The sequence below is a fragment of the Lottia gigantea genome (assembly GCF_000327385.1).
Source record: "Lottia gigantea unplaced genomic scaffold LOTGIsca_48, whole genome shotgun sequence".
In the NCBI taxonomy this organism is placed as follows: domain Eukaryota; kingdom Metazoa; phylum Mollusca; class Gastropoda; family Lottiidae; genus Lottia; species Lottia gigantea.
The window spans coordinates 451,465-479,267 of NW_008709663.1; the positions used below are offsets into that span (position 1 = coordinate 451,465).

At 33.4% G+C, this 27,803-nt stretch overlaps 1 protein-coding gene across 1 annotated transcript; it reads right to left on the reverse strand.

Annotated features, from left to right (window-relative positions):
- Positions 1-457: 457 nt before the first annotated feature.
- LOTGIDRAFT_218699 (hypothetical protein) lies at positions 458-23,081 on the reverse strand (the record flags this gene model as incomplete). The annotated part of the gene is made up of 32 exons (XM_009061407.1): positions 458-575; positions 915-1,093; positions 1,445-1,546; positions 1,978-2,259; positions 2,712-2,831; positions 2,975-3,125; positions 3,533-3,665; positions 4,625-4,764; positions 5,525-5,727; positions 6,197-6,318; positions 6,644-6,776; positions 7,147-7,243; positions 7,966-8,114; positions 8,513-8,662; positions 9,211-9,282; positions 9,536-9,688; positions 10,071-10,218; positions 10,526-10,578; positions 10,869-11,004; positions 11,418-11,608; positions 12,104-12,193; positions 12,535-12,751; positions 13,996-14,123; positions 14,354-14,541; positions 14,954-15,054; positions 15,627-15,852; positions 16,628-16,764; positions 19,617-19,761; positions 21,151-21,233; positions 21,849-21,895; positions 22,302-22,385; positions 22,809-23,081. 32 exons carry the CDS (start codon positions 23,079-23,081, stop codon positions 458-460), a joined length of 4,551 nt encoding a protein of 1,516 aa, XP_009059655.1.
- Positions 23,082-27,803: the final 4,722 nt, after the last annotated feature.

Here is a 27,803-nt window from a genome sequence, read left to right on the forward strand (position 1 = left end):
TGATTGAAAATTTGAATGATGCAGATTGATACTCTCAGTTTCCCTGAAATACAAATTTCAGAAAACTTTACAAACTCTTTAATCTTGAACAGATTAGACCTACCTTTCTTTATGTTTATCTGAATGATCAGGGTGATGATGTTTTTTATTTTCTTTTTTATTTTCTTTCTTCCCTGAATCACCAGACTTCTCTAATGGACGTTTTTTGGACTTTTTACTGGAATGACTTTCATTGGGTGTAGGAGCAGGTGCTTCAGCTTTAGACTGAAAATTGAAAAATTTACTTGAAGCACTTTCTTATTCATTCAGAGAGTACAGAATGTAGGGTGTCAGCATGTTAGACATTCAGTCTTGATTAGTCAAAACTAAACAAGCCAGTCTTTGAATGTGTTCAGAACTATTTTAAGTGACCCAATATTTATATTTATGTCCGTTTTGGACGTGGGTAAAATTCAACTTAGACTCTACTAACCTTTTCTTTGCTTTTAATACGTTTTTTAACTGCAGATCTGTATAGTTTATGAAGTTTGTTGGCCTCTAATTCTGTAAACCTTGACACAAACAACCATAAATAACTGAAAGTAATATTTCAATAGTTTGTAAGCTTCGACATAATTTTTTCAATGAAATAGAATGAAAAAATAAAATGAATTGAGTTTTAAACCACAATAGCCTATTTTTGAATTTCAATTGTCGAGGGATCAAAGTGAACAGTCTGTAGCCCATGGGATCTTGGTTTATTGTCCCAAGGGTACAACTAGACAACAAACAACAAAATGCTTTTCCAACGTCAGGAGGAAACCGGGTTGAAAAACAAATAGAATATTCAGAGGTGAAAATATTTTCAAGACACCCAAGCTGCGGATAATTTTTTGAGCATTATATTAAATCCACAATACAAATTGAAAACTTACTTCCTCCACAACCTGGCTCGCTCCTGATCACTAATCCTCTCCAGACATTCGGATATTCTGTCACCAATCTTTAATAAACAGGATTTCATGTGATTTAACTGCTCTTTCTCTGTTAAACCTTCTTCTGGATTGTCCAGCTGTTTCAACGCTTTTTTTACAGGCCTCATTTTCTCTTTACACTGCAAATTTAATAAAATACATAAAACTTTAAAATCAAAATGAAATGTTTTATGTTCTATGTTACTGTATCTGATAGGGATTATGAAGATAAAGAAATGCAATGAAGGAAATTTTTCCAGGACAACTGCAGACAACTCTTTACAGATTTCTCACTGTCCCGTTCAAAGCCTGTAGCACACAGTGCCTCATTTTATTGTCCCATCTGAATAACTAACATGGTATATGTTCAGGGTAAAAATACAGTTGAAAATAGAATCATTCGCTTCACCTACTTGTCTATTTGTTTGTTAAAGGTGCACAGGAAAGCATTTAAAGTTTATTATTCTTATCATTATCAAATAATTATCTACCTGGCTAAATATCTCCTGTGTTAAATCTGCCGGCATCTCTCCTTCCTCAGAGATATTGATTGGTTCTGATGAGGCAGTGAAATGTTTTGGACCATCTCCGGACTAAAATAAACAGAAACAAAATGGTCATCTAAAATTCATCATATTAAGTCAATAAGCAGATATAATTCCTAGGTTTGGGCACTGGGCAAAGTCATGTGAGTGGTTGTAAAGACAAAAACAGAATAGAATTTAGTAATGTATTGAAACACCTGAACAAATGAAAAGAGAATCAGACTAAAGAAAACATCAAGTAATTATCAGAGGTCCAGACATCATTTTCTATAAATTTCATCATATTCTCTTATTTTACTACTTATCTCCCCTCACCCATCAAACCTACATCTAGAGACTGGAATGTATCCCCCACCAACATATTCAAAGATAATATATCATGGAAAAATAGAATCAGACTAAAGAAAACATCAAGTAATTATCAGAGGTCCAGACATCATTTTCTATAACTGTCATCATATTCTCTTGTATTTCCCAACAGACTTGTGTAAATAATTTGACAATACCTTTTTATTTTCTTTATCTTTATTCTTGTCCTTATTTTTATCTTTCTTTGCCTTTTTCTTCTTCTCTTTTTTACCCGTGTCTTCCGTCTCCTCGTCGTGATCAGCTTTCCGATGTTTTTTGGGGCTGGCAGGGAAACTATCGTTAGTGTCTTCACGTATTATATTATCATCAGAACTACTGATGTCATCTTTTACAACTTCAGCAGACTTCACTTTCTTTCCTTTCTTTACAGACTTTGGTGTTTTAGCTTTCGACTGGAAGATAAATACCATGACAATATATAAATATTGGTAACGATTTTATATACATCATTACAACAATGTTTGAAAAAGGTTTTAAAAACAAACAAAGGTTTTAAATTCTAAACAAACAAAATGACTTTTTCATTCCCATTCTCAAATATGTGTACAAATCTAGAGAACAAACAAAATGGCTAATTGGAAGAGTTTGGAATGGTTTGTATGAAATCATCTGATTTCAGAAATTACTTCAGTTCCTTAAAAAATGTAAGTGGCCATTGAATTCATTTCCGCAACTTTTGGGCAGCGAAGTGTTTTGCGCTTCTTATCCATATAAGAAATGAATTTGCAGCCCATTTCTAGCATTTCCGAAATTTCCTGAAGTCTCACATCTCTGCTGCTTCTGTGAAACACAGTAGAAAGATGGAATAGTTCTAGGTCTGATCAAATAAAAATGTCCTACTTACTGGTTTGGATTCCTTAGCTGGTACGGAAGACTGAGAATTTTTACGTATAACTTTAAGAAGATAATCAACTCGTGTTTGGAGATGTTTCGATTGTGGTTTGTGTTCACCATCAGGTAAAATCTGAAATGGAATTTTACAACTTATAAGTTATATAAATGAAATTTATATCTTTATATATTCATGTGTAGTCTGCTCATTAATCGATTGCTGGTAACTTGCGACCCCTTTCCCTAAATAAGTCTGAATTAAATATTTCAACTTACTTTTAATTCCAGGTGTAAATCTTTATCCATTTTGATGGCTTCCCAGTTACCGACACCATACTCGTAACAACCTTTTAATAAATTAACGTCTTCTTCTTTATCCCACGGACAATCCCAGTGTACCATTTTAACGTGACAATCTAACTCCAGACTGAAACATTGCAAAAGATACATTGTTATAAACTTGGGGCGTTAATATCAGGAATCATTGGTGATCAAAATTTATACAAAGTTTTAAAGGTGTCCAAATAATTGTTAATTTGTCAAAGAGCTTAGTTTTTTTTAACTTTTTAAATTTAACCCTGCTCTGAATTTATCTAATAACCAATATGATGTACGTGTTCACAGCTTGCCATTAAAATTCAATTATTTTAATCAATAATTATCTGAGTTTGTAAGTTACATTGTTGTTGTTTAAGTTTATGGTATTTTTGAAGGAATTATTCTATATTTCGTACAGTTCTAGGTTCTAGTAGGCCTCTTTCTGAAGATCATTATACATTAGGCCAAAATTATCTCCCCAAAATGCAAAGTTCTGTGATTAAGATTAAAACTTACTTTTTTCTCTTCTCCTTATCCTCGGGTATAAAATCAGCTAATGGTTCGAGATCTTGTTCTGCTTTTAAAACAGATTGAGCGTTGACGGTAACACTGGAGAGTTTTACTGTTGGTCCTCGTGATGATTTCTTACCTATAAATAAAACACAATACAAATCAAAATCAAGTTAAAGGGATTGTTTTTCTAAATTTATAAGATGTATCAGGGACACTGATAGCATCAGTTTGAACCACTCTCTTTTTCAGTCAGACGTCTGTGGTCCTTGCAAATCCACAGACACTGGGCGTTTTATGACATAGCTATCTCGAAAGCGGCTTCTCTAAGGGCCTTAACAAAAGTTGGTTTAGTGACATGCAAAAGTCTGATAGAAAATCGCAATGGAGCAAACCAATGCTATCAATGTCCCTGATACACATACAGAGATCTTAGTACAGTTTCCTCAAGACATACTGAACAACTTTTTTGCTTTTAAAAAAAGGTTTATCATTTTTTGGGGGGATTGATAAAAATACAGATCAAGATCAGAAAATGGAATCCATCATGTAGTTTTCAGACGGTCCAGACATCATGTAAAGATTTCATCATTTCTTGATCTTTCCCTTCTGAAAACCAGAGTTCCCCAATTATATAGTCGTGTCCTGGTCTGATTTAAACATTAACACCAGCAGTTCACTTTATATTTGGGTAGATTAAATAGTAATTTTAACTAATCAAGCTTGATTTATTCCTACACTATTTAAAACATAAAGTCGACAGGTCTCCTGGTCCTGTTTATGTATTGGCCAAAATGCGCAAAAATTGTTCCAACTGTACATACTTATCTTGCCTCGTGTTTATCTTTTAAATCTAACCCAGATGTGTAAAAATATTTTGGTTTTTTATATCTAACTAAACCTTATTGTCCAGCAGTCATTTGTGATTTTTTCAATAAATTTTTTTTAACATTCAAATTAATTCAACCAGGGTTCAATCTAGGTTGACAAATTTTTGGGTAAAATTATTCATTGCCTACAATGCATGTCTTCAGACACCTTCATAACCCTTAACTTCATTAATTTGAAACTAATCTAAAATAATAAAACTTCACTCACCCTCACTTTGGTCTTCAGCCATTTTAGATTTATAATCTTCCATGGCATCTTCACAACAAGATTTCAACATTTGAGCAAATCGTAATAATTCTGTTTCTGACTTCTCCATCAACTCAGCATCACAGGCAATGGCATCTAACCTAGAAATACAGAAACAATAGACATATTTATCCTGGAAGTTCACCAATTTCCCACTGTATCACATCTAAATATATCATGGAAAACGAGAATCAGATTTGAGAAAACATCAAATTATTGTCAGAGGTCCAGACATCATTTTCTATAACTATCATCACATTCTCTTATTTGTTGCCAACCAAATTGAATAATAATATTACCACCAACTCCACCCTCCCCTCCCCCCATACCATGATCTTACTATTAAAGACCCCACCAACATACTGAGATAAAAGAGAATCAGAGCAAAGAAAACATCAAGTAATTATCAGAGGTCCAGACATCATTTTCTATAACTATCATCACTTTCTCTTTTACCCCCTTTCCTTGCCAAAATAACCAGATCTTTCCACTAGAGATACTCAGACTCATTTTAAGTTTCTTTTCAGGACAACTGACCCTTTTTTCTTTTTTAGACAAAATTGGAATCTTCCCTGACGAGGTAAATTGCAACCACTGTCTTGAATAATATTCAAAACGTGTTAATAAAGAACAGAAAATGTTAGGTTTTCAGTCATTTTTAGATTTTCTCACTAATTGTTAGTTGTTACCTGGCTTTATTTTCATTTAGAGATTTAGAGATAGTTTTGACGTGTTTGTCTCTTTCATAGTTTGTTCTCAAACACAATTTTAAAAAGAACACAACCCGTCTTACACATGAGCAGACGCAGCATTTGAAATGTGTCAGCCCTGGATGAGAAGCTGAAATATTGAACTACATACCTTTTCATTGGACAGGAGAATTTTTTATAACTTTTGATAAATCTTCTCATCTCCTGATCAGTGAAACCTTTAAATTTATCTCTCGAGACCCGGCCTCGTTTTTTAGGTTTGTCATCCTCATCTTCATCATCATCACTCTGTTCAGAATCATCGTCTTTCCTCTTCTTCCGAGATTTCCCTCCATCGGAATCTTCTAGGTTTAACTAAAATTGACAAAATTTGAGGTAAAAACTATGGTCATTTGATGAATATTCATAAAACGAAAGGCGTGCATATTTATGTTTAAGACAGTGACCGTAACTCCATTTTATATTTTTTGCATTCTTGACATTTTAAGGCCAATTTTCTAGACTTTTTAGATATTTTAATGAAAAGAGAATCAGAGTAGAGAAAACATCAAGTAATTATCAGAGGTCCAGACATCATTTTCTATAACTATCATCACTTTCTCTTTTAATATTACCTCAGGACAGCAGCATTAGCCTGCTCTTTTCCATTTTCAACGGTCGAGGAATAATCCTCGACATGCAGACAGGGCCTCGCTTTATTGTCCCATCTGATCACCTATACCCTTGTGCCATGTCAGCCCCTTCTATTACTGATAATAGGTAACCATGTTGTGAAATTTGAAATTATTAACTCCTTCCCCATTAAAGAAGCCCACCCACTAACCTGTTGTATTGTTTTTCTACTACGTGGTGGAAGATGTAATTCTAACAACTGTTTCTGTTTTTCTTCATCTTCTGCTTTTTTCCTGGAATTTTCAGGGATGATTTGGTCCCAGTCTCGACCACCTGCTAAAAAGATGTTTAAGAAATATTTCAATACCTAACCCACATTCCGTTCTATGGGAACAGGCTAAGTTTTTTGTTTAAAGGGATCCTTATTCATTAAGAATAACAGCAAGAGTCAGGTTCCGAGTAAGTTAGATGGTTATTTGGATCGTTATTTTACTTCTAACTTTTACATAGAAAACTGAAGAATATCCATGCATCAAAATTGTCAATCAACAAGCTGAATAACCCCTCCATTTGAAGCCAGAACCTGTTTTACAAACCTAAGATGTTATAGTTAGTTAGTTTTACAATCAGTTGATAAATTAAATGATAAAAATCCTACCTGTACTTTCAATTTCTTCATTCTCCATATTGTCAAAACTGACGACTTTAAATTGGGACAATAATTCATCTCCGACAGACGTGGCGACCGTTTCACTTAACTCAGCACGGTTTAATATCTCATCAATATCTACCTGCAGATATATTAACATATATAAGATAATTGATGAACATCTTGTTCAGTAAGTTACCTCATTTGGTTTACGCTCGAGTGATACATGATGATTTTCGTCTGGGTCTTGTTAAAAGAAACATAACTCATTATGTATTGTAAATACAAAGTACCCAAATAAATAGAATAATGATTTGATTATCTGAATGCAGTGATAAATCGCCTGTTACTATCATTCAGATAAATGGATCTAGTTTTCCACTCAAAATTAAAGAACTCATGACCTTATAATCTGGATAACTATCAACTGGCTCAATATTAGTCTGGAAATTCTACACAGTTATTTGATGAGTGGGACCACCAGCCACAAAGAATTTCAAAAACAACCTTACCTGTGGTTCTTCTTCATCACCATCATTTTCTTTAAATAATTCTTCAGCACCAAATTTCAATATGGATGCCAGCTCCTCCTTGTTAAAAGGTGTAGAGCTCGAGCTGAAATTAACGAAATAAAATAAAAGCTCTTAAACCTACTTTTCTGCTTGAGAATGAGCTATTGAAGATGCAATGACATGCAGTATGCAATGAGGGGAAATTTGAAAGGTAAACAGCATTGGAGAATTCCACCTTTCTAATAATCATCATTCATAATTTGAATAGCCTTTATCTGATGGGGTTTCAGTTTGTGTCCCCAGAGGTACAGGCATCACCGACAGGGGGAAAAAAATTCAATTGGGATAAAAGAGAATCAGACTAAAGAAAACATCAAGTAATTATCAGAGGTCCAGACATCATTTTCTATAAATTTCATCATATTCTCTTATTTTACTACTTATCTCCCCTCACCCATCAAACCTACAACTAGAGACTGGAATATATCTCCCACCAACATATACCATAATAAGAACCTACTATTAGAGACTAGGACAGTAGACCCCCACTAACAAACATACTGTTATAGAAGAGAATCAGACTAAAGAAAACATCAAGTAATTATCAGAGGTCCAGACATCATTTTCTATAAATTTCATCACATTCTCTAATATATTACAGATATTTAGATTGATTTAACCCTAGCCTATAATTCAGTCGATCGATAGGATTGCCGTCTGCTCGATGACTTGATGCTGCTGAATCTCAACAAGAAAAAAAATTATTATGCTTCGGGCAGTGCTTAACCACCTAAACATTAAAATAAGTTGAAAACCTACCTGGAAGGAGCATTGCCTCTGTTTAAAACAGTTCGACCAGTTGTGTCCATCCGTTGTATCACCAAATGATCTAACACCATTTTTTTCTTGGCTCGTTCTATGATGTTTTCCTCTACACTGCTCTTGGTAACCAGCCTGTACACACTGACCTACAATATATCATATTGATATACGTCCTTATGTAAAAAGTTGCTAGCTGCTACCAATGTTTTGCCATTATGTTGTTTTGGATTTCAGGTTTCGTTTTGTGTTAGTACTTGGATTTATTTATTACATCTTATAACATGGTTCCAAATGAAGTAAGAAAGCCTATAAAATTAACTTTACTAACAGCGATTTTATATACCACTATAAAATGATATATTTCAAAATTTCCATCAATAAGAATCAGTGTGGTTACGAATAACAACATCACAGAACAGAAAAAAGGTTATTCATTGCCATATAGAGTTAAATAGAATATTGGCCATATAAGATTTTTATTGTTAAGTTTTGAAAAGTAACGACATCTTCAGTCTATAAAATAAACAATCAACACTTTCTGTACCTGATTTTTCTGGCCGATTCTATGCGCTCTGGCCTGAGCTTGGAGATCATTTTGTGGATTCCAATCCGAGTCAAAGATAATAACCGTATCAGCTGTAGCCAGATTCACACCCAATCCTCCTGCTCGTGTTGATAAAAGGAAACAAAAATCCTGAAAAATTTACATTCAAAATATCAACTGAAGTCAGTGGTTATCATATTTGTTAACCAGCTTTTATATACCTCTTCTTAAAAGTTGTGGCACTTTGCACATAAAAAATTATATCAAAATCAGTTGATTTGAAAGTCAAAGTGAATTCATTTGGAAAGGTGAACAAATGAACATATGCAGAAGCAAAGCAGTATCAAGATCAGAAAATGGAATCCATCATGTAGTTTTCAGACGGTCCAGACATCATGTAAAGATTTCATCACATCTTGACTTTTTTGCATGTTGTAATCATGATAAACATCCTTTGATTGGTCAATCGATTTTCAGACAGGATCTTAGTCAATGAGATTAAGTGAATCAAATGGATATGAAAAAGCCCAAAAATGGCTCATGCCCCTTTCAGGAATCAGAAGGCCACCTAACCTAATTAAAGCCAGACTGATCTAAAAAAAAATATGCTAATGAAGTAAGCAATATGCTAATGAAGTTGGAAATATGTTAATGAAGTAAGAAATATGCTAATGAAGTAAGAAAAGTAAGGAACTAACCTGGGAACCTTCAGCGTTGAAATGATCTAAAGCTTGTTTTCTCATTTCACCACGTATACCTCCATCTAACCTCTACAAATATACCAAATAAATATATATTTTAATTATTGATAGGTTAAGGGATTACATGCCTTAACACCTCTCCTTGCCCTTACCCATCTTCACAATGGTCAAGCTATTACAAACTTCATCTTCAGTGTCAAGCTACTATAAACTCTTATACCAATAGCGCCCGTTTTTGTATCACAGACAAAAGTCTGTTAACATTCAGTCATGAGATTTAAATCAATGATCAACAATCCAGGTTTTTGACAATGCCACGTACCTGGTATGTAAAATGCCGTAATCGAAGGTATTCAGCTAACAAATCTAACATTCGAACCATCTGAGAAAATATTAACACACGATGCCCAGTATCTCGCAAACGTCGTAAAAGTTTATCCAACAATAATAATTTACCACTCCCTCTTATTATAGTCTGAAATAAAAATAAATGGAATTTGACATAGTCGTTTAATATGAATCAATAAGTTTACAAGGATAACATAGTGAGCACTGAGGAAAAAAAGTGGAAAATAGTTCAATAAGAACTTGGTGAAAGCATAAGATATAGCTATTTCAGTTTTTAATTGTTACGGGATCTTTAACAAAAACATTTTGTAGCACCTGAAGCATCTGTTTATTGTCTTAATATGAACATGAATCAGAATCACAGATACTAGGGGGGTAAAAGCAGCGATGGAATCCCGGACTTTCAGGTTAGAGAACGAGCGTCTGAGTCATTGAGCTACCCCTGGCTTCCTTTGGCAATTCCCAATTTTGTTTGCGTTTTTATCTTTGAATTAAAAAGACCTTCTCACCTGCAACCGTTCTTCCTCTGATTCTGGCATTCGTATCAATTCTGAATGATTGCAACATTTCTTTAATTCCATGACAATATTACACAGACTGCTGATATTTCCTTTAACACCTTTATTCAGTGCCTTATAATTCTTGGTCAATATCCATCTAAAATAATAAAGAGTTTGTCTAGTTGCTTCATGCTGTAACAGATCTATATCCACTGTTAGATACCACTTATTGATAAATCTATATTAGATGATTTTAGCACAATAAATTGCTCCTATTTGAAGCCTTGCCCATGTCACTATCTCTGCATGTTAATTCTCAAATATCTAAACTATGTATAGCAGCATGGTACACCTCTTCTCTCTGGAGAAGTCCACAACTTTTACTTTTTGCCATTCTTTGGACAAGATATTTAATTGATGGATTGTCTTGCTAGTATAGACTTATAATACTAGCTATTACTTACTTATAATACTGTTTTTGTAATGAAGACATTTCAACCCTGAGTATTTGTTCAACCTGAAAAATAAATGAAGTTTGTAATTTAACGAAATACATTCCAGAAATTTCAATGCACAACAAATATTGGAAATATGGTTTCAGTTGACAAGTTTGAAGAATTTGTTGTCTGAATCCTATATGGAAAATTTATTTATTGTTTGTATAATTGAGACGTGAGAGGTGAGATGTATTAACAGACAAAAGGGCGATAGCAATATATGGAATGTGAAAAATGGAGTAGTCTTCAACATTTCCTATTCCATAATACTTGGGAAATGTCAAAAATGATTCAACAAATAACAACTTACTTTTGAAGGTAGAGATTTTTCTACATCTTTCTTCACTCTCCTGATTAAATAGGGCTCTAATTCTTTATGTAATGCTGCAAAACCTGAACTATCAGCCGTGGAATGTCTCTCTTCAAAATCAGACCAATCATCAAATCTAAAATAGCAGAAGATCTTTAAATGAATGAGAGTTTTACTTCTGACTTTTCTGCACCTAATTTGACCAAAGAAGACGGACAGTTGTCCCGTTCGATAACTTGGGGAATATGATGAATAGAAAACAATATCAAGAACTGCATTAGTTATGTGGACTCCCAGCAGAGTGGAAACAGTTGTTCCACAAGAGTGAGCATGCCCTGCATTAACTACCATAATAGTAATGTGAACTTTATCTCTTCTGTCCTGCATGACTGACATGACCCAGGAGGAAACCGGGTTGAAAAATCTGAAAGTAATATGTCAAGCTCTGCTAGGATTGAGTTCTGGACCTTCAGGTTAGCTAGCAAGTGTTTAACTCACAGAGCCAACACAGCTACCAAAAGTGAAGTGACAAAAGAAACCAAAACTTACTTGTCAGGCATGATAAAATGAAGCAAGCACCATAACTCTTTCAGTGAATTCTGTAAGGGTGTACCAGTTATTAATATACGATGATTCGTATTAAAATCTTTTAACGACCGGTATAACAACGAATCATCATTCTTTAACCGATGAGCTTCATCCACTCCCAAAAACGCCCAACTAATACTTCCTAAAAACGACTGGAAATAGAATTGAAATGAAGTTTTAAATTCCATTTTTAATCTGGCTAAAATGAGTAACACCAATAATTGTGCAATAAAAAGAATTTTGTCACCATCCACATTACTGACTGAGGGAAACTGGATAGATAATTCAAAGGTATCATTTTGACCTTAGCCATGGATGTAAGCAGGTAGGTGTCCAATTTTCTAGGAAACCATTAAAACAATTAACAAATTTAATTCCTATGATAAAATGGATCCACTTTCATTAAAATATCTCTGGAAATATCTAAGATTTTCTATAATGGCATGATGGTATTACGAACTATAAGCCTCAAACACAAGGAGTCATCTCATAATTTGCTTTCACAAAATAGATCCCTTTACTTGTTCTCAATTCTTACATTAAAACATCTGAGTTCTATCAGAAATCTGAGACAAATATAATACAGCTACTATCCCTGAGTGAAATTCTCCGCTATTGAGTTAAAGAAGGCAGTAAACTAGACTTACCTTATCCTTTAACAATATTTCATAAGTTGTAACAATAACATTAAACTTTAACCTTTTATTACCGGGGTGACACCATTCATAATCTCGTATCTATAAAAATATAATTTATTATCAGAAATATCTACTAAATTAAATTAATAACCAGAATTACAAAATCATCTATAACAATTTAAGGGCTAAGGTTATCTACATATTTGACTCCGATAAGCATCAAATATTTAGTTATTTATGAGCAATTTTCCCACAACATTAAACTTACCACAGCCAATCAGACTTTCATCACTTCCAGGGCATATTCAACTTTCTGTTTTGACATTGAAATGTCTATAACACCAGCACATGATTTTTTCAACGTGGTGATGACTTCAATTCAAACTATTACGTTAAATTGAGAAAAACTTGACAATAGCTGTAGTAAGAAGTCAACTTACAAAGTTCCGACTAGAAACATCTCCAATATATATAATAACATTCATTTCTGGCGCCCAGTTCTGGAATTCTCGTTGCCAGGCGACGATAGTAGACAGTGGTACCACCAGTAAGAACGGTCCATAGAGTTGGAACTGGTTAAATAATACAGACAGGAAGCTAATAATCTGGATGGTTTTACCTAAACCCATTTCATCAGCCAATATCACACTGTTCTCTCTGAAAAGGTTAAAGTTTATTAGAAATTAAGGTCCAAGCTGAGAGAAGAAGAATTAAACTGTGTACAGTAGAAAATATTACAACCAAATACACAAGGTACAGACCAGGACAAGATTAATTTTCATTATTTTCTACCGTTCTAATACTGAACCAAACACAGTGCACTTATTGACATTTCCGTCTGTCACTAAATGTTAATCTCTTTTAGCTCATATTATTACCGAGCCATTTCTAGCCTGTGCCTTTGAGTTGAAATGCAAGTTAAATATCTTAATTTATTTAAACAGTGGTTAGCTATTTGTACAAAGTTAATTGTAAGAAAACCTCAGTCCTATCATTGCAAAATCATTCTATTTCAATTGGCTTTGGTCATCATAGGTTTTCTACTGTTTTTCTGAAACGTGCCCTTTGCATATTTGGACCCAAGGGCTCTCAGCTTGTCTTTTTATAAGACAATAGCAAACCAAGATTTTTGGGGTTTTTTTTCTTTAATGACAAGAAAACCTCAGTCCTATCATTGCAAAATCATTCTATAAATCAATTGGCTTTGGTCATCACAGGTTTTCTGGCTTTTTATAACTTATTATCTAATAGCATTTATTTGTATAAAATACTGTACAAGACTGACCCCTAAGATTCTTCAACAAGATTGAAAACCTCAGTCCTATCATTGCAAAATCATTTTATATCAATTGGCTTTGGTCATCATAGGTTTTCTACTGTTTATCATATATTTATGTGGATATTGGACTTAAAAAAACATGCATGTTATGACAGTGATAAACATTTTTTAAATTTTTCACCATAGCTTTTCCAGCCAATCTTGCTGTTTTGTCATTTTGCAATTGGTATTTAATTCTGATATTTGTAAGAAAACCTCAGTCCTATCATTGCAAAATCATTTTATATTAATTGGCTTTGGTCATCACAGGTTTTCTATCCATTCAGCAAATTTGGACAAGTAACACCATGCAGTGCTAAATGAGTAAAAATTGGCCAGGACTGTCAACTGTAACATGCACAGCTTGTAGAAAATATTCACTGTCCAGAAGCGAATGGACACATTTAACATATCAGAAAAACAGGGGAAACAGGCAAGTGATTTAAAACTTTTATCATCCAGTTAACCTCCTCTTAGAGATAATCATGCAGGGTTAATGCATTGTTACCACCAAGACATTCAGGTGAGGGCCATGAAGTATACAATGGAGGAAATTCAAATGTTTTATTAGGGTTAAACTTACTTGGTCCACGCATGTATCATCCAGTTAACCCCCTCTAATTGATAATCACGCAGGGTTAATGCATTGTTACCACCAAGATATTCAGGCTGGTTCTTCATAGAGACAAATTTAGGACGGACTTTCAACACCTGTAAAATTCAGGATGAAATTAAATAATTTTTTATAAAGTTTGAAATTAATTGGGAGTTTTGCCACTTAACATTTTCGTTAAATTGATGAAATTGAGTTTTATATCCTGTTGTTATATATCTTATTCAAATGAAATAATGTTTTATGTTTATTGGACTGATAAAGACCATAATGGTAAGTTAATTCTAAAAAAAAAATTTAGAAAATGTATCAAAACCAAACAACTCACCCTGCTAAGCTTGGTGGGAATACTCTGGGATTTTGTTCGAGCACAGAACTCATCTATAAAACTCTGAAAATGGCGGGATATTAACTCTCCGTCCTCCCAGGTACACTCGGAATACGGTAGCCCCGCCCATTTACATAAATAATCAGGGAAGCCATTCTGATCAGTGGATGATTTTTGTTGAGAAACAGCTGAAATAAAATTTAAAATTGTTTAAAATCCCAGAAATTAGCTGTTGATATTTCCTTTGAAAATCTGTTATTTTGTTTAAAGGAATAAAATAATTGACAAAATACTGATTTTTAACCATTAAGTACTCATAATCATAGTCCAAAGTTACTACCTTATATGACAAAACAGACAAATACAAGTGTAAATTATACATGAAAAGTTTGGTATGAGAAATGCAAGGCCGAAATAACAATTAATCTTATTACGTTGAAGGATGTACAAGACTCTCTCAAACAATGCATGATAACAGATATTTTCAGATAGTATATTTTCAATCAGAGGTTTAGAGAACAAAGCTTTTTAATTTAAAAAAAAAAAATTCAATAAGGATGGACAGTCCTCAATCTAGACTATAAAATACGCTAACCTTACCAATAATTCTTTCTACTTTTTTATAATTTTTGACCAAGTCTGACATCATTTCCTGTTGACAATAATAGTACTCTTGATCCTCTGGTGACGCGTGTTGAGCCCTGAAATTTTTACAATATAACATAGTTATACACTTTTCTTACAGTCTAATCCAGGGCTTGTTTGAAACTGTCAAAAGAATTCAGGTCCATATATAAAATCCCTCACAAGATTTATGACGTGCAATGTGGAAATTAAACTATAGTTTTTAATCCTATAATAATCCAATTAAAGACACTCTTAAGACGGCATCATTTACAATTCGTAGACATTTCAATATCATTTTGAAAAATTCCACGTAGAGTTGGAAACCCATATTTTGTTGAAATGAAATGAGTTTTACATCTTATCTCCTTAAGGTAAGTTTGGAACTGGATGGAAAGCTCAGAAAATCAATCTGGAAATAAGATGCCAAGTCCCCTAGGCTCGGCCAGGCAGTAAAAGGATATGGACAGTCATGAAAAGACTGATCACTGAGAGCATATTGATACAAAGAAACTCTAGAACTGCAGAAAACAATACTCTCTCACTAGAGCCTTTTAGAGGTTACGCCTGTATGCCTGTGCCTGTGCCTTCGTAACATTACTTAACTGCAATGTTACAACCTAAAATTCCTAGAACATATTTTCCCTACCATTCTGCCAGTTCCTCTTCTCGTTTTTTCAAATTTTCTATCTTTTTCATTCCATTGACTTTTTGTTCTCTCAATGAAGCCTCGGTTTCCCACGTATTGTGAATATTCGCCCAATTTTTCCATTTCACAAAATACTGTATTTCCGTTTCCTCTTTTTCTGGGTCGAAATCTAAATTCGGGTCTCCATGAACTTCAACATTATATGCTGCTGTTTTACTTCCAGTAGCTGAGGGAAAAATATAAAAATATGCTAATTATGATCAGACTAATTAAAAGAGGATGACTTGCTGTTTGAATCATAGTTATCCATCTTCAGGTAAGTCTGCAGCAGGTTACTATGTATCCCCAGAACCTATCCATGAGCATAATCCTGCTTTAAGTGCAAAGACACTGATTTTTAGCCTCATGTGTGGTTTTTAGCCTTGATATTCCAGGCTTACAAAAGATATTATACCTCCAATTTTTTGATATTGTGTAAAAACATGTCGGGCTAAATTTTTCATGATTGGTCACGAGTGCCACAAGGTCAAATTCAAGGTCAAAGTGCATATCCAACGGCCATCACTCTTTAAAACACTATGTCAAAAATAAGGACAAATTTGGAATCCCTTGCAATTCCCTCTCTAGAAATACTTATTTCAGAAAATGGTCATTTCAATAATAATGGTCACGCCAATTTTGGCCGAAATTCTCTAAATTGGGTGGGCCATATCTCAGGAACCGTTAGTACGATCAAGCTAAAATTTGGAATATCAGCTTTTTCAGTCCAAACTATATAAAAGAAAATCAAAGGGGGTATAGTTTACTTTTTACTTTTTTGGTGATTCGACACAGAATGACCCTAAAGTTCCCTGTTCTAATTTGAATATCTCATTTATTAATTGTTTATTCTAAACTATCATGATCTTAAATAAGCTCATGTCAAACTCAGCTCCTATTTTAAAAAGCAGTACTACACCCTAATCACATCCCAGATATTTTATTTATGTGACTTGTCTTACCTCCTTTCCGGCCCTTTCTTTGTTCATAAACCTTTTCTATGGTTTCTCTGCTCTCCTGTTCCAGTTCCTCTTGAGTTGGAGCCGCAGCTTCTACGATATCATCAGAATCCGTCTGTTCTTCTGATGATTCTTTATAACTGGAAAAACAGAAAAATACCAGAATGAAATAAATGACAAACATTCTCACGATTAAAATACACAAGATAAAAATACTGAAATACATAAAATATACTGATGGTTTTCATATAATCAAAGATATTCAGGCCATGTATTCTCAAAACGCTCTAAGCGCTAGGATATCCTAGAAACAGTGATAGGAGATAAGAATCTAGGACATCCTAGTGTTAAGATCTCTTCGAGAATACGTGTCTAGGAGTAGAGAGCTGATTATATAAGAAACCAAACAATTTTTACAGTATACAAATACTTCTTGGTTTTATTGTACAAAACTTAATTCATTAGAAATAGGTAGATAACACTATTTTATGGTATACTTCTACTAAGTGCATAATGTTACAACAATAAATATATCAATAATATGTTATATTGTCTTACTATACACGAAAAAAAATGTACAACAACAAAATGAAGGATTTGCAGTCACTCAATGAATGTTCTCGATAGTAAAAAATGAAATGAATTGAATGGAGTTTTACGTCCTACTGTTCTCGATAGTAGAACAGAAGAAAGTGGTGGATGTTTTTCTATAACTATTTTATTACGATTTTGTAAAATAAAGAAGATGTTGATGGATACAATTACATATTTATACCATTACTGTCCAACGTCCTCAAGCCCAGTTCTTACTTTTGTCATGTCATCATCAGGGGAAATAATCTATGTTAAAAATCGAAATAGTCTGAGAGACTCATTCCAAACAATGAAGTCAACACAACCAGCATATGATTTGTTTTTATAGTTTACTAGGTAAAAACTTATATTTCCTAGGGAAAGTTGATTAAAAATAAGTTTTCAAAACATTTTGCTCCAAATTGCATCAGAAAACTCTCAATTTTCTTTTGAAAAATAAGTGCAATAGATTATTTATGACTAGAAGATACTATAGTAAACTAAGGCCCATGGCATATTGCACCAAGCAGAGCTATTCGATAACCAAAGCTAAGCTTAGAAATTAATCTTATAATCTAAGATATTTTCATTAAAGCCAAGCGGTAGGGTGCGGACAGTAAAACAATATTGAAGCATCTTCTTTATCAGTTATATAATTTTATACGTGTCAATAAGGATTGATATCTTAAACAATATTAATAACTGTGAATGATTCATCATATAGACCTTATTAACGCTTCGGCCATATTGAATCCAAAACGAGGTTCATTACGCAAATAAACGAAGGTAATGTGGTGTCACCGCAGTAAAATCGTCACCTTGACATCTTAAAGCCTACTTCTCATTTCCTAGTAAATCAAAGCTAATCACATTAGTCATTTAATTTGGAATTGATGAAGCTACTTAATGATACTTTCAGATGAATTTTATCATCACACATGTCCTAGAACTGGAATTTTCGCTGTTCATTAGATTTTTAGTGCCGTGATATAAGCTATTCATTCATATGACATCACCATCTTATCATCATGACATAATTTGCGTTATGAACCTTGCTCCCAATTTCAGTGTTTCAAAAACAAGGTGAGAATAAGGTCTATTGAAGTGAAATATTAATTTTACTGTGATATAGATGAAATATTTTTGCAAAGCACAAGCGAAGTGCCCTATAATTGATTTTGATATACTTATAAACGTGAATATGGGCGTGGTTTATAACTTATATAATATAGTCAACACAATTACACCTAGTCTAATTAATACTAGACCAAACTTTCCTTCCGTTGTTATCAGCTTTTTGATTAAAACAGAACAGAAGTTTGGTCTAATTAAGCCAAAATAGTCAAGATATGTACGCTAAGCCTACCATGTCTACCATCATGCATTATAAAGAATACATATATATACATAGAGAGAGAGAGTGCCTTCCGTTACCTGACTGTGTTTTTACCAGGCTTTCTCCTCAAATTCCGAGATTTATGTGTACTAGATGAAATAAAACATCAAAACCATCATAGATCAGTTAAAAACTTTGTCGTTAAATGAACACTTTTTAAAAGTTATGACACAACTAAACTATCAGCTCTTGAGATTGAGTCTGCAACATTATTGAATTTTAGCTCTACTATAATAATTACTCTAGAAAACGTTGCCAGTGAGGCAGTACATGCTTACTCATCAAGAACACATGATGCCAATCTGAAACATGTTCACCCAACTATTAATAAACATGCCTAATAAATAATATTAGTTGTGTGGACTCCCCAAATCAATGGGATGCAAACCTGGGATGGGATGGAGTTGACAAACCTAAATACTCAGTCAACATTATTAGATATGTGGACTCTCTGAAAGGGTTATTGAGTTCACAAACTTAAATACCAATGTAACATTTTTAGCTATGTGGACTCCCCAAAAGGGATGCTGAGTTGACAAGCTCAGTAACAGAGTGGCAATGGGTGTTCTATGAGGATTGAGCATACCCTGCCTTGTCAAAGACACGCGCCACAATACTATCGTAATACAGCTCAAATTCGATAAAGTTTTGGACTCAAGAGCATAAACTAAAGCATCTAGAGGCAGTTTTGGGTTGAATTAGATTAGATGATTTCTTTGATTGCATGCATGCTTTGATAACTCAGTGTTAAAGATAATAAAAGTGGCAGTGCTGTTGATCTGGCTGTTTTTCCCCAACAGGACTGACAATAGCTCTAAAATATCCAACTGTAATTTTAGTCTTTTTGACAATGTTAATCAGATGAGGCATTTTAAACCAAAATTATTAACGATTTTAAAATAACATGCCAAATTATCTAACTGTTAAAATTTCAATCATCAGCACTGCCTTCGAATTTCAAATTTTTCAAATCTCAACAAGTCAAACACATTCCAAGAATTCTAAATTTTTCATTTAACTCACCTGACTTTTTTGGACGTATTTCTCCGAGCGGAGAATCTTCGATCATCATCATCGTCATCACTGTATTCGTCGGAAGAATCTGATAAATTACGTTTTCGACGAGTTGTCCCTTGTCTTGAACTCCCCTTCTTACTTGGTCTACCAGCTGGTCTCCCTTTTGTCCTGAAATACAAGGGAATTTAAGAAATAGAGTTTTACATCTTATTGTTCTGTAAGCGATTTGGCTGGTGAACTGCACTGGTATAACCTGAAGGTCCAAGGTTCAATCCCAGCACAGCCTGTGCTGCACAGGACTGTAGAGATAATACCTTCGGACTTTTCAACCCAGTTTCCCCCTGTACTGTCAGTGATGCAGGTAAGAGGGGCTTACATGGATAAAGCTTCTAGTTGTTTGGATGGGACAATAACAGAGGCCCTGTGTGCTACAGGTTGTGCATGTTAGTCCCTCGACAGTTGGAAATTGAAAAAGGGCAGACTAATGCCACTGTCCTTGCAAAATTTCCCTCATTGCACCCTATATGGCGTTGCCCGTAGGACGTTAAACTTTCATTTCATTTCTGCACTGATAGGGCTAAGTTGTACAATGGCATGCAGTGTAACCTACAATTTTGACACTCTCTGATTTCCAAAACATTTTATATCAAGAATAAGCGAAATGAATTGACGTTCAAACTTCTAAGCATATGTTTTCAAGCCTTAAATACTTGTTATTAACATTAAATACATGAGCAATCCAATACTCAAGTTCGATGCTAAGTAATATTTTGTAGAAGGCTAAAAGCTTGCTGATGTAAATATTTTACTTTTGATTTCCATCATTAACAAATGATAGCATTGTCATCAGGTGACTTAACTGAGCAAAGCATAACAATTGTACAGCCTATCCATTTTTTCAATAGGAGAAATATCTTTCTCCTCTTTTCTGATTTTTTGGAATTCATACATAGGCTCAAATCTCTAGCTTATATATATTTCAGTCTGAATCTCAAACAGACTGAAACTTGCGAGAAACAACATGTTTCAGGTTCTGTTTTAACATTTCTATATTCTAGCTTCTACTGATATTTAACTACAGAGGATAGACAGAGAATAAGCATGCATAATAACTACTACACTTCAGTATATTTATAAATTCTCTTGTAATGTGTAAGATAAAAGGGGATTCAAACCCATGGTACCTAATCTTCCAGCAGGTGATGATAAAACCAACTACCATCTGAGATACCTTATTGCTCTAACAACCAGTTTAAAACTCAGCTTTTAAGAGTAAGTTTCAAATTTATGTATAAAAACATTTTGGTAAAAAATTTGAGGTCTTTTTCAACAGGAATGATATGCTGATGAATTAATATGAATCTCATAATTTCAAAACTATTCTGGAAAAATTTCATCTTTCCGTTTGGATAATTCTAATCAAAATTTGACGCATGAAAAAGATTTCATTTGAATTTTCAGTATGTAATGAGTGTTTCCATAGAAAATATGACGATTCCAAATGAATGATGAATTTTGAAAAGTTAGTACCTGCGATTACGAGTGTTTCTTGGTGCAGGTTTGAATCCTCCAGAAGAACTGCTTCCACTATCTTCACTGGATTCCTCCGCCCAATCGTCAGACCTATAGAATTTATACAGACCACAATAGTTTAACATGAACTGGCCCATGACATTTGGCAAAATTTTGACATAAAAATTGGGTTTTTCATTTCAAGTTTCTAAAAACTATAAAAACACCAGCCTAAGTTTAAATTTCAGTTTATATTTTCCAAAATAAAGAAACTACAGAAATAAAAATTCTAGAAGGGAAAGAGAAATATAAGACTAATTCTAAGACTAGATGGTAATGGACAGTTACACAATTTGGACATTCATTATGGGTCAGATAATAAAGTTTTAAATCTAAACTATACAAGCCACTAACTGTGATTATTTTTACTTTACCACCCAAAAATAAGTGGACTGCTTGTGTCATATTGAATTATATTCAGTATGTTTATGAATAAATTTTGTCTACTTTACAGTAGAAATGTCCCAAAATGCATTTCTAAATCTAATTGACTATAAATGCAAACTACAGCTGTCTTCTAAAAGCTAATAGGCTACAACTAAGGGCACTAAATAAACTAAAAGCACAAACAAAACTGTTGAATAGTAAAGTAAAATAGTAAGTATTGTCTATTGAAGCAGAAAAAGTTTGATAGAAAAAGATTTTATAGTAAGATAAGGTACATACTCCTTTCTGTTTTTCCGTCTTTTAGGAGCCTCATCATCACTATCAGCCTGGAAATTAAAGAAAATGGAGGTTTAACTAGTATTTGGGCTGATAAAAACAGGCAATGTTGGTGTGCACTGATGAAATTTGGTCATGATAGCAGCATAAGTCTACTCATTTAAATTACTGTACTTATTATTGAAGATCTTTATATGGTGCAGCCTGTAGTACATGGGGTTGAAAATCTGAAGACACTATCTGAGAGAACATGATACCATCATATCACAAAACCCCTGACAGCTAAACATTTAATTTACTGGTTACCCTCAGTTCTCGTGGACTGAAAATTAAGACCACCCTGACACTTATACTTAAATTACAGATTAACCTGAATTTTATTTTCTACTCTGTAAAATAATACAGGGAAGTAAAATTGAGCTGTATCAGCAGGAAAAGCATAGTAGTAATACTAACCTCTGCAGCGTTAAATCTGTCTACTTCTCTTCTCTGTCTACCTGATCTTCGTATACCATATAGATCTGGTTGTTTAACCCAGTGCTAGAAATATTAAAACAGAACTTGAATCATGTTTTTTCTCAGACAACTGAACTATATTCAGCATATAATTCTTTAGAATTTTGTTACACATAGTTCTAATTACAGTCACTTACTTTCTTATAATTGTTTCAAAAAAACTTTAATCTTGCATGATATAACCAGGCCTTGTATCTCTTATTTCCTGATAGAGTGTTGTGTTTTACACTGAGAAAATTAGGAAAGCTTTTGTTCCATAAAAAATCTTAATATATACTAATCATTAATAGATCACTTGGCAATACATTTCTAGTTGGCAATTCACGGAATATTAAAATATCATGTATTCCTTCAAATGTTCGGGAAGATAGAATTACGCAATAAAACTCAGTCACTATGACAATATATTCCAGATCATTTTGGCTGAATATCAAATTTAGTACAAACCTCTTTAATGTCTTTAGTCGACTTCCTTCGTGGTTTTTCATCTCCTTCTTCTTCATCCTGTTCAGATTCATCACTGATAATACGAGATCTACGGGACTGATTTGAACTGTTGTGTTTGGAACTTTTGTCATCTGATTGACTCCCTGACTCACTCCCTGATTTATTACTCGAGTCAGAATCACTCTTAGAGTCACCACCAGACCCTGATTCAGAGTCAGAGCTGCTGAAACAAATTAATACTTGTTTATTCTGGGTAAAGAGAGACAACTCCATTCTAAATGAGAGCTCTCAAGATACTATTTTGAAGTGAATTTGAGGCTTTGCTCTACTGTTTAATATCTTATAGAGCTATGCCTTATTTGGTACATACAATTAAATTACCTTTAGATCTTACTGTTCTGTATCTTATTGGACTAATGAAATGAAATAGAGTTTTATATCCTACTGTTCTGTACCTTATTGGACTAATGAAATGAAATAGAGTTTTATATCCTACTGTTCTGTATCTTATTGGACTAATGAAATGAAATAGAGTTTTATATCCTACTGTTCTGTATCTTATTGGACTAATGAAATAAAATAGAGTTTTATATCCTACTGTTCTGTATCTTATTGGACTAATGAAATAAAATAGAGTTTTATATCCTACTGTTCTGTATCTTATTGGACTAATGAAATGAAATGGAGTTTTATATCCTACTGTTCTGTATCTTATTGGACTAATGAAATGAAATAGAGTTTTATATCCTACTGTTCTGTATCTTATTGGACTAATGAAATGAAATGGAGTTTTATATCCTACTGTTCTGTATCTTATTGGACTAATGAAATAAAATAGAGTTTTATATCCTACTGTTCTGTATCTTATTGGACTAATGAAATGAAATGGAGTTTTATATCCTACTGTTCTGTATCTTATCTGACTAATGAAATGAAATATAGTTTTATATCCTGTTGTTATGTATCTTATTGAACTAATGAGTTTTATATCCTACTGTTCTGTATCTTACTGGGCTAATGAAATGAAATGTATTTTTATATCCTGCTGTTCTGTACCTTATTGAGTTAATGACATGAAATAGAGTTTTATATCCTACTGTTCTGTAGTTTACTGGACTAATGAAATGAAATGTAGTTTTATATCCTACTGTTCTGTACCTTAGAGTGTATCTAACCTAACTTTAGGATACTAACACATGTACCAGTATAGGGTTTATCTAGCATGGTTTGAGTATTAGGAATCAAAAGAAACTTTCTAGACTTTGTATGTGTATCAGACGTTTTTACTACTTTCCATATTGACATTCGAGAGCTCTATTACCAAGACTGGTAGATGCTACAAGTGTTCTCAATATAGGTTAGAATTTTATTATAAGCAAAATGGTTTTAATGTTTTATCGAATTGCCAGTTTTGAATTTTTAAAGGGATATAGATGGCTAAATTTCGGCTTGTTAGACAACTATATCCCTTTCATTAGAAAAATAATTCCATTATCAAGTTATAAATCATGATTTAGAAATCTCCATTCTACAAACCTAGAATCTGAGGAACTGGATCCTGAAGCCGAACTTCCGCTTTTCTCTACGGATTCATCAGCTTTCTGTTTAGGTAGACTATGTTGATAACTGGAATCGGCACTGTAATCTGTACTCGGTAGACTGGAGGTCGTTTCTAAACTTTTTGAATTTTCTTTTATGGGCCCAAATAAAGGTGTTGAAAAATCTCCTGTGTCAGATGTTAGTTCAACCTGCAATTTCAATTGGTACTTTGTGAGGTTTTTGTTTTTATTATCATGGAATAAAGTTGCCAGTATCCATTTCATTTTTTTGCAAACCTGTGTTTTATGGGGTATAACACACTTCTTTAATACATGGGTACATATTGTTTCAACACAAGTTACATGTGTCATCATCAGATGAAACGTTATGTACCCATGTATTAAAGAAGTGTGTTTTATACTATAATTATTGTCTTGTGTTATATATTTGCTCCTCGCTTCTAAATGTCATTCAAATCTTTTTTCAAATGTGTTTTGCGTGTGTAATAATTTGGTGAGCTTCGCATACTCTTCATAGGGGATAACGAGTTCACTAACCCAATCTCAGATTGCCATAAGGTTTCCAAAAATTTGAGCATAATGCCAAGGCGGCATACTTATGGAGTTTGTCAACTCACTATCCCCTTTGGAGCTTAGTAGTCATGAATGACCATTCAGTTTGTTTTCGATTTTATCATCAACTCAAAAGCAAATGACAAGACACTGGATAATGAAACATCAACACTATAGTTCTACCATATTGAAGTGTAGAATGTTAAAGATCTTTTTCAATATTTGTGTGTATGATTTGTTTTGTAGCATGTGTACATAATCAATCTAACTATCAAAGTAAAAGTATAATATAACCCTCCCCCACCCCCCAAAAAAAGGGTAAATTCAAACAATTAACTTCAAAATAAAACAAAAACAAAGTAACATTCTGGAACAATCATAAATAGTCAACTCAACTGCAACAAGAAAAATTAAAAGTCTCAACATTACAACTCATGTTGAACGTTTTCCAAGCAATAATTCAATCATTATCAAAGTAACTTTTAAAAATTCGAAGTAACAAAAAAAAATTCAAAGTAACAACAAAAATTGTAAAGTTTTAAACAAAAAGTCGAACTATTTTCAACCTGGACATCTATCTCTAGTTCTACAGCTATCTCCAGATCACTGAAACACTGTATGATATCTGGTAACTCAAACTGAAAAAAATGTTCAGTGCTTCGTGGAATAAATTGAAATTAGCAAGTCCTAGGGTGGACAAATTTGCAAAAATTTTAACATATTTTCTTAAATAATGTTTATTTGTTGCTTAATTTATTAATTTATGAAAGAAAATTCACATGTCTTTGTAAACTTTGTGTCATCCCTGGTAAGAACTCAATCCTAAAAGACAAATGTAAACAAACACACTGGGCTTAATATTACAGTATCATCAGGAGCGAAGACATCTTCGATTTTCAAGTCCCCACACATCATTAACAACAAGAGTAATACTTAGTACAGTATGTATTCCTATATTCATAATAAATTTTAAGTCCAACTTCACAAAGTAATATCAAAAGTCACAGGATCTTAGAAACAGTTGGCTTCAATAGAACTAATAAATTCTGTTTTCAAGTTAAAACCAACATTTTTCAAAGTCATTTTTCAAAATTGGGTCGCGCCCAAAATGTCATAATTTTTATATGGGTCTGTGCCTAAGACACTGCTGAATGTAAATACAGTAGAATTGGGCTGGCCCGCATTCAATGATGGGGCAAAAACTTCATTTTTGTCAGACCCATTCCCTAATTTCAAGCAAGGTTTACACAATATAGTCTTAGTTTATAATTTATTACAGAGTCCAACTGTAAGTAGCTGCAACACAAATATGGGTAATTTTCAGCTGAATAGTAATCACAAATCCAATGAATTGTTACAAATTAATCAACTAATCAAAATCCAGAATAATCCACACAAATACATCAATTCCTCGAACTATAAGTTGAAACTTGAACACTTTTTTCAAAAAAATCTAAGTCCAATAATAGTAGTCTTAAAATGTGGTTATGTCCCTTGGATTTTAGTCATAATACACCAATATTAGCTTTCCTTGGCAGTAAAAATGCTTTTTGGGGATGAGGTAGTGATTTATGGTGTCAAAGAAATGATTTTCTCTAAGTTCATATCATTCTTCAAGTGTCACTCAAGTAAAAGTCATGTCTAAGTTATTTCAATAACAATAGCAGTTATATATGATATCTATAACTCAAGCACAGTAAAATCAGTTTAGATTTTCCTCTTAACACACTGTAGTTGTAGAAGACAAACACACTATACTATATTTCTATTCCTTCTAATATTCACATTGCTAATAACATACAAAGAAAAATAACTTCAGACCAAACCGACCAATACATTTTCTCTGTGAACACTCTTGAAACTATATGATTAGTGTTTTCACACAAAATAATACATATATCTAAAACATTCCTTCAAAAGAAGTTCTTGATACCTATGGCTTAACTCCCTTGAAGTTAAATGTAGGTCATGATAAACAGATTTCTGTTGGTCAAAGTTGTCCTTAAAACTGGTGACAAATACTGTAGGTCCAGGTTAAGATGTACATGTACATCCAGAAATTAAACAGCAACTATAATTTTCATTTTAAGTGAACAAGGAAAAATGTAGGTCACAAAAGTTATTACATAAACTGTCAACAGTCAAAGGTGCAAGCGACATAGGTCTGTTGTACCAAGTCATTTTGTCACTACCTCACACAAGTGTCTGCTCTAGAGGAGGTTCAATCATTAATTATTAATCATAAATAATCTCCTTACAAAGCTCATATTCATATTGTGAAAGTCCAGTGTTGAAAGTTATCCTTGATCACTAGCTGTCCTGATGAGAAATCAGCATCTGTAACATGTGTCAGCAGCATGAGATAGGCTCTCAACTGATAGAAACTATACAACTAGCTTAGCTTACATAAATTTGACTAAAAGATCACAAAATGAACAAATATCTTAATCAGGTCAAGGTCCAATTACTTTCCATTATACCAGGATTATCCTGTATAAGAAATCATATTTCCAGCTATCATTGGTTCTAACTTGTAACAGTATTTTCCTCTTTAAACCTCTTTTCAGTCCCTTTAATCTAAGGATTCTGTCAATCAAAATTTCAGTAAAATTGCACGCACTGTCCAGTTTTCCAATTTTCAATCCATTGACATGATAAACCACGCTGCTTATGTTCAGGTCCAACAAACTCAGCTGTCTTCATGATTGACTTAATATCCATATCTCTCTGTTGCAAAAGTAGGTCAATAGCGCACACTCAATATTCTTGTTGTACTTTCTTAGGCATCACTGCACATATTCTAAAGTAGAAGTTTCACTACAAATTCAACAGGGAACAAACAGAACTCTCAAATTTAAACAAGCTTTTCAAATCATAAATCATA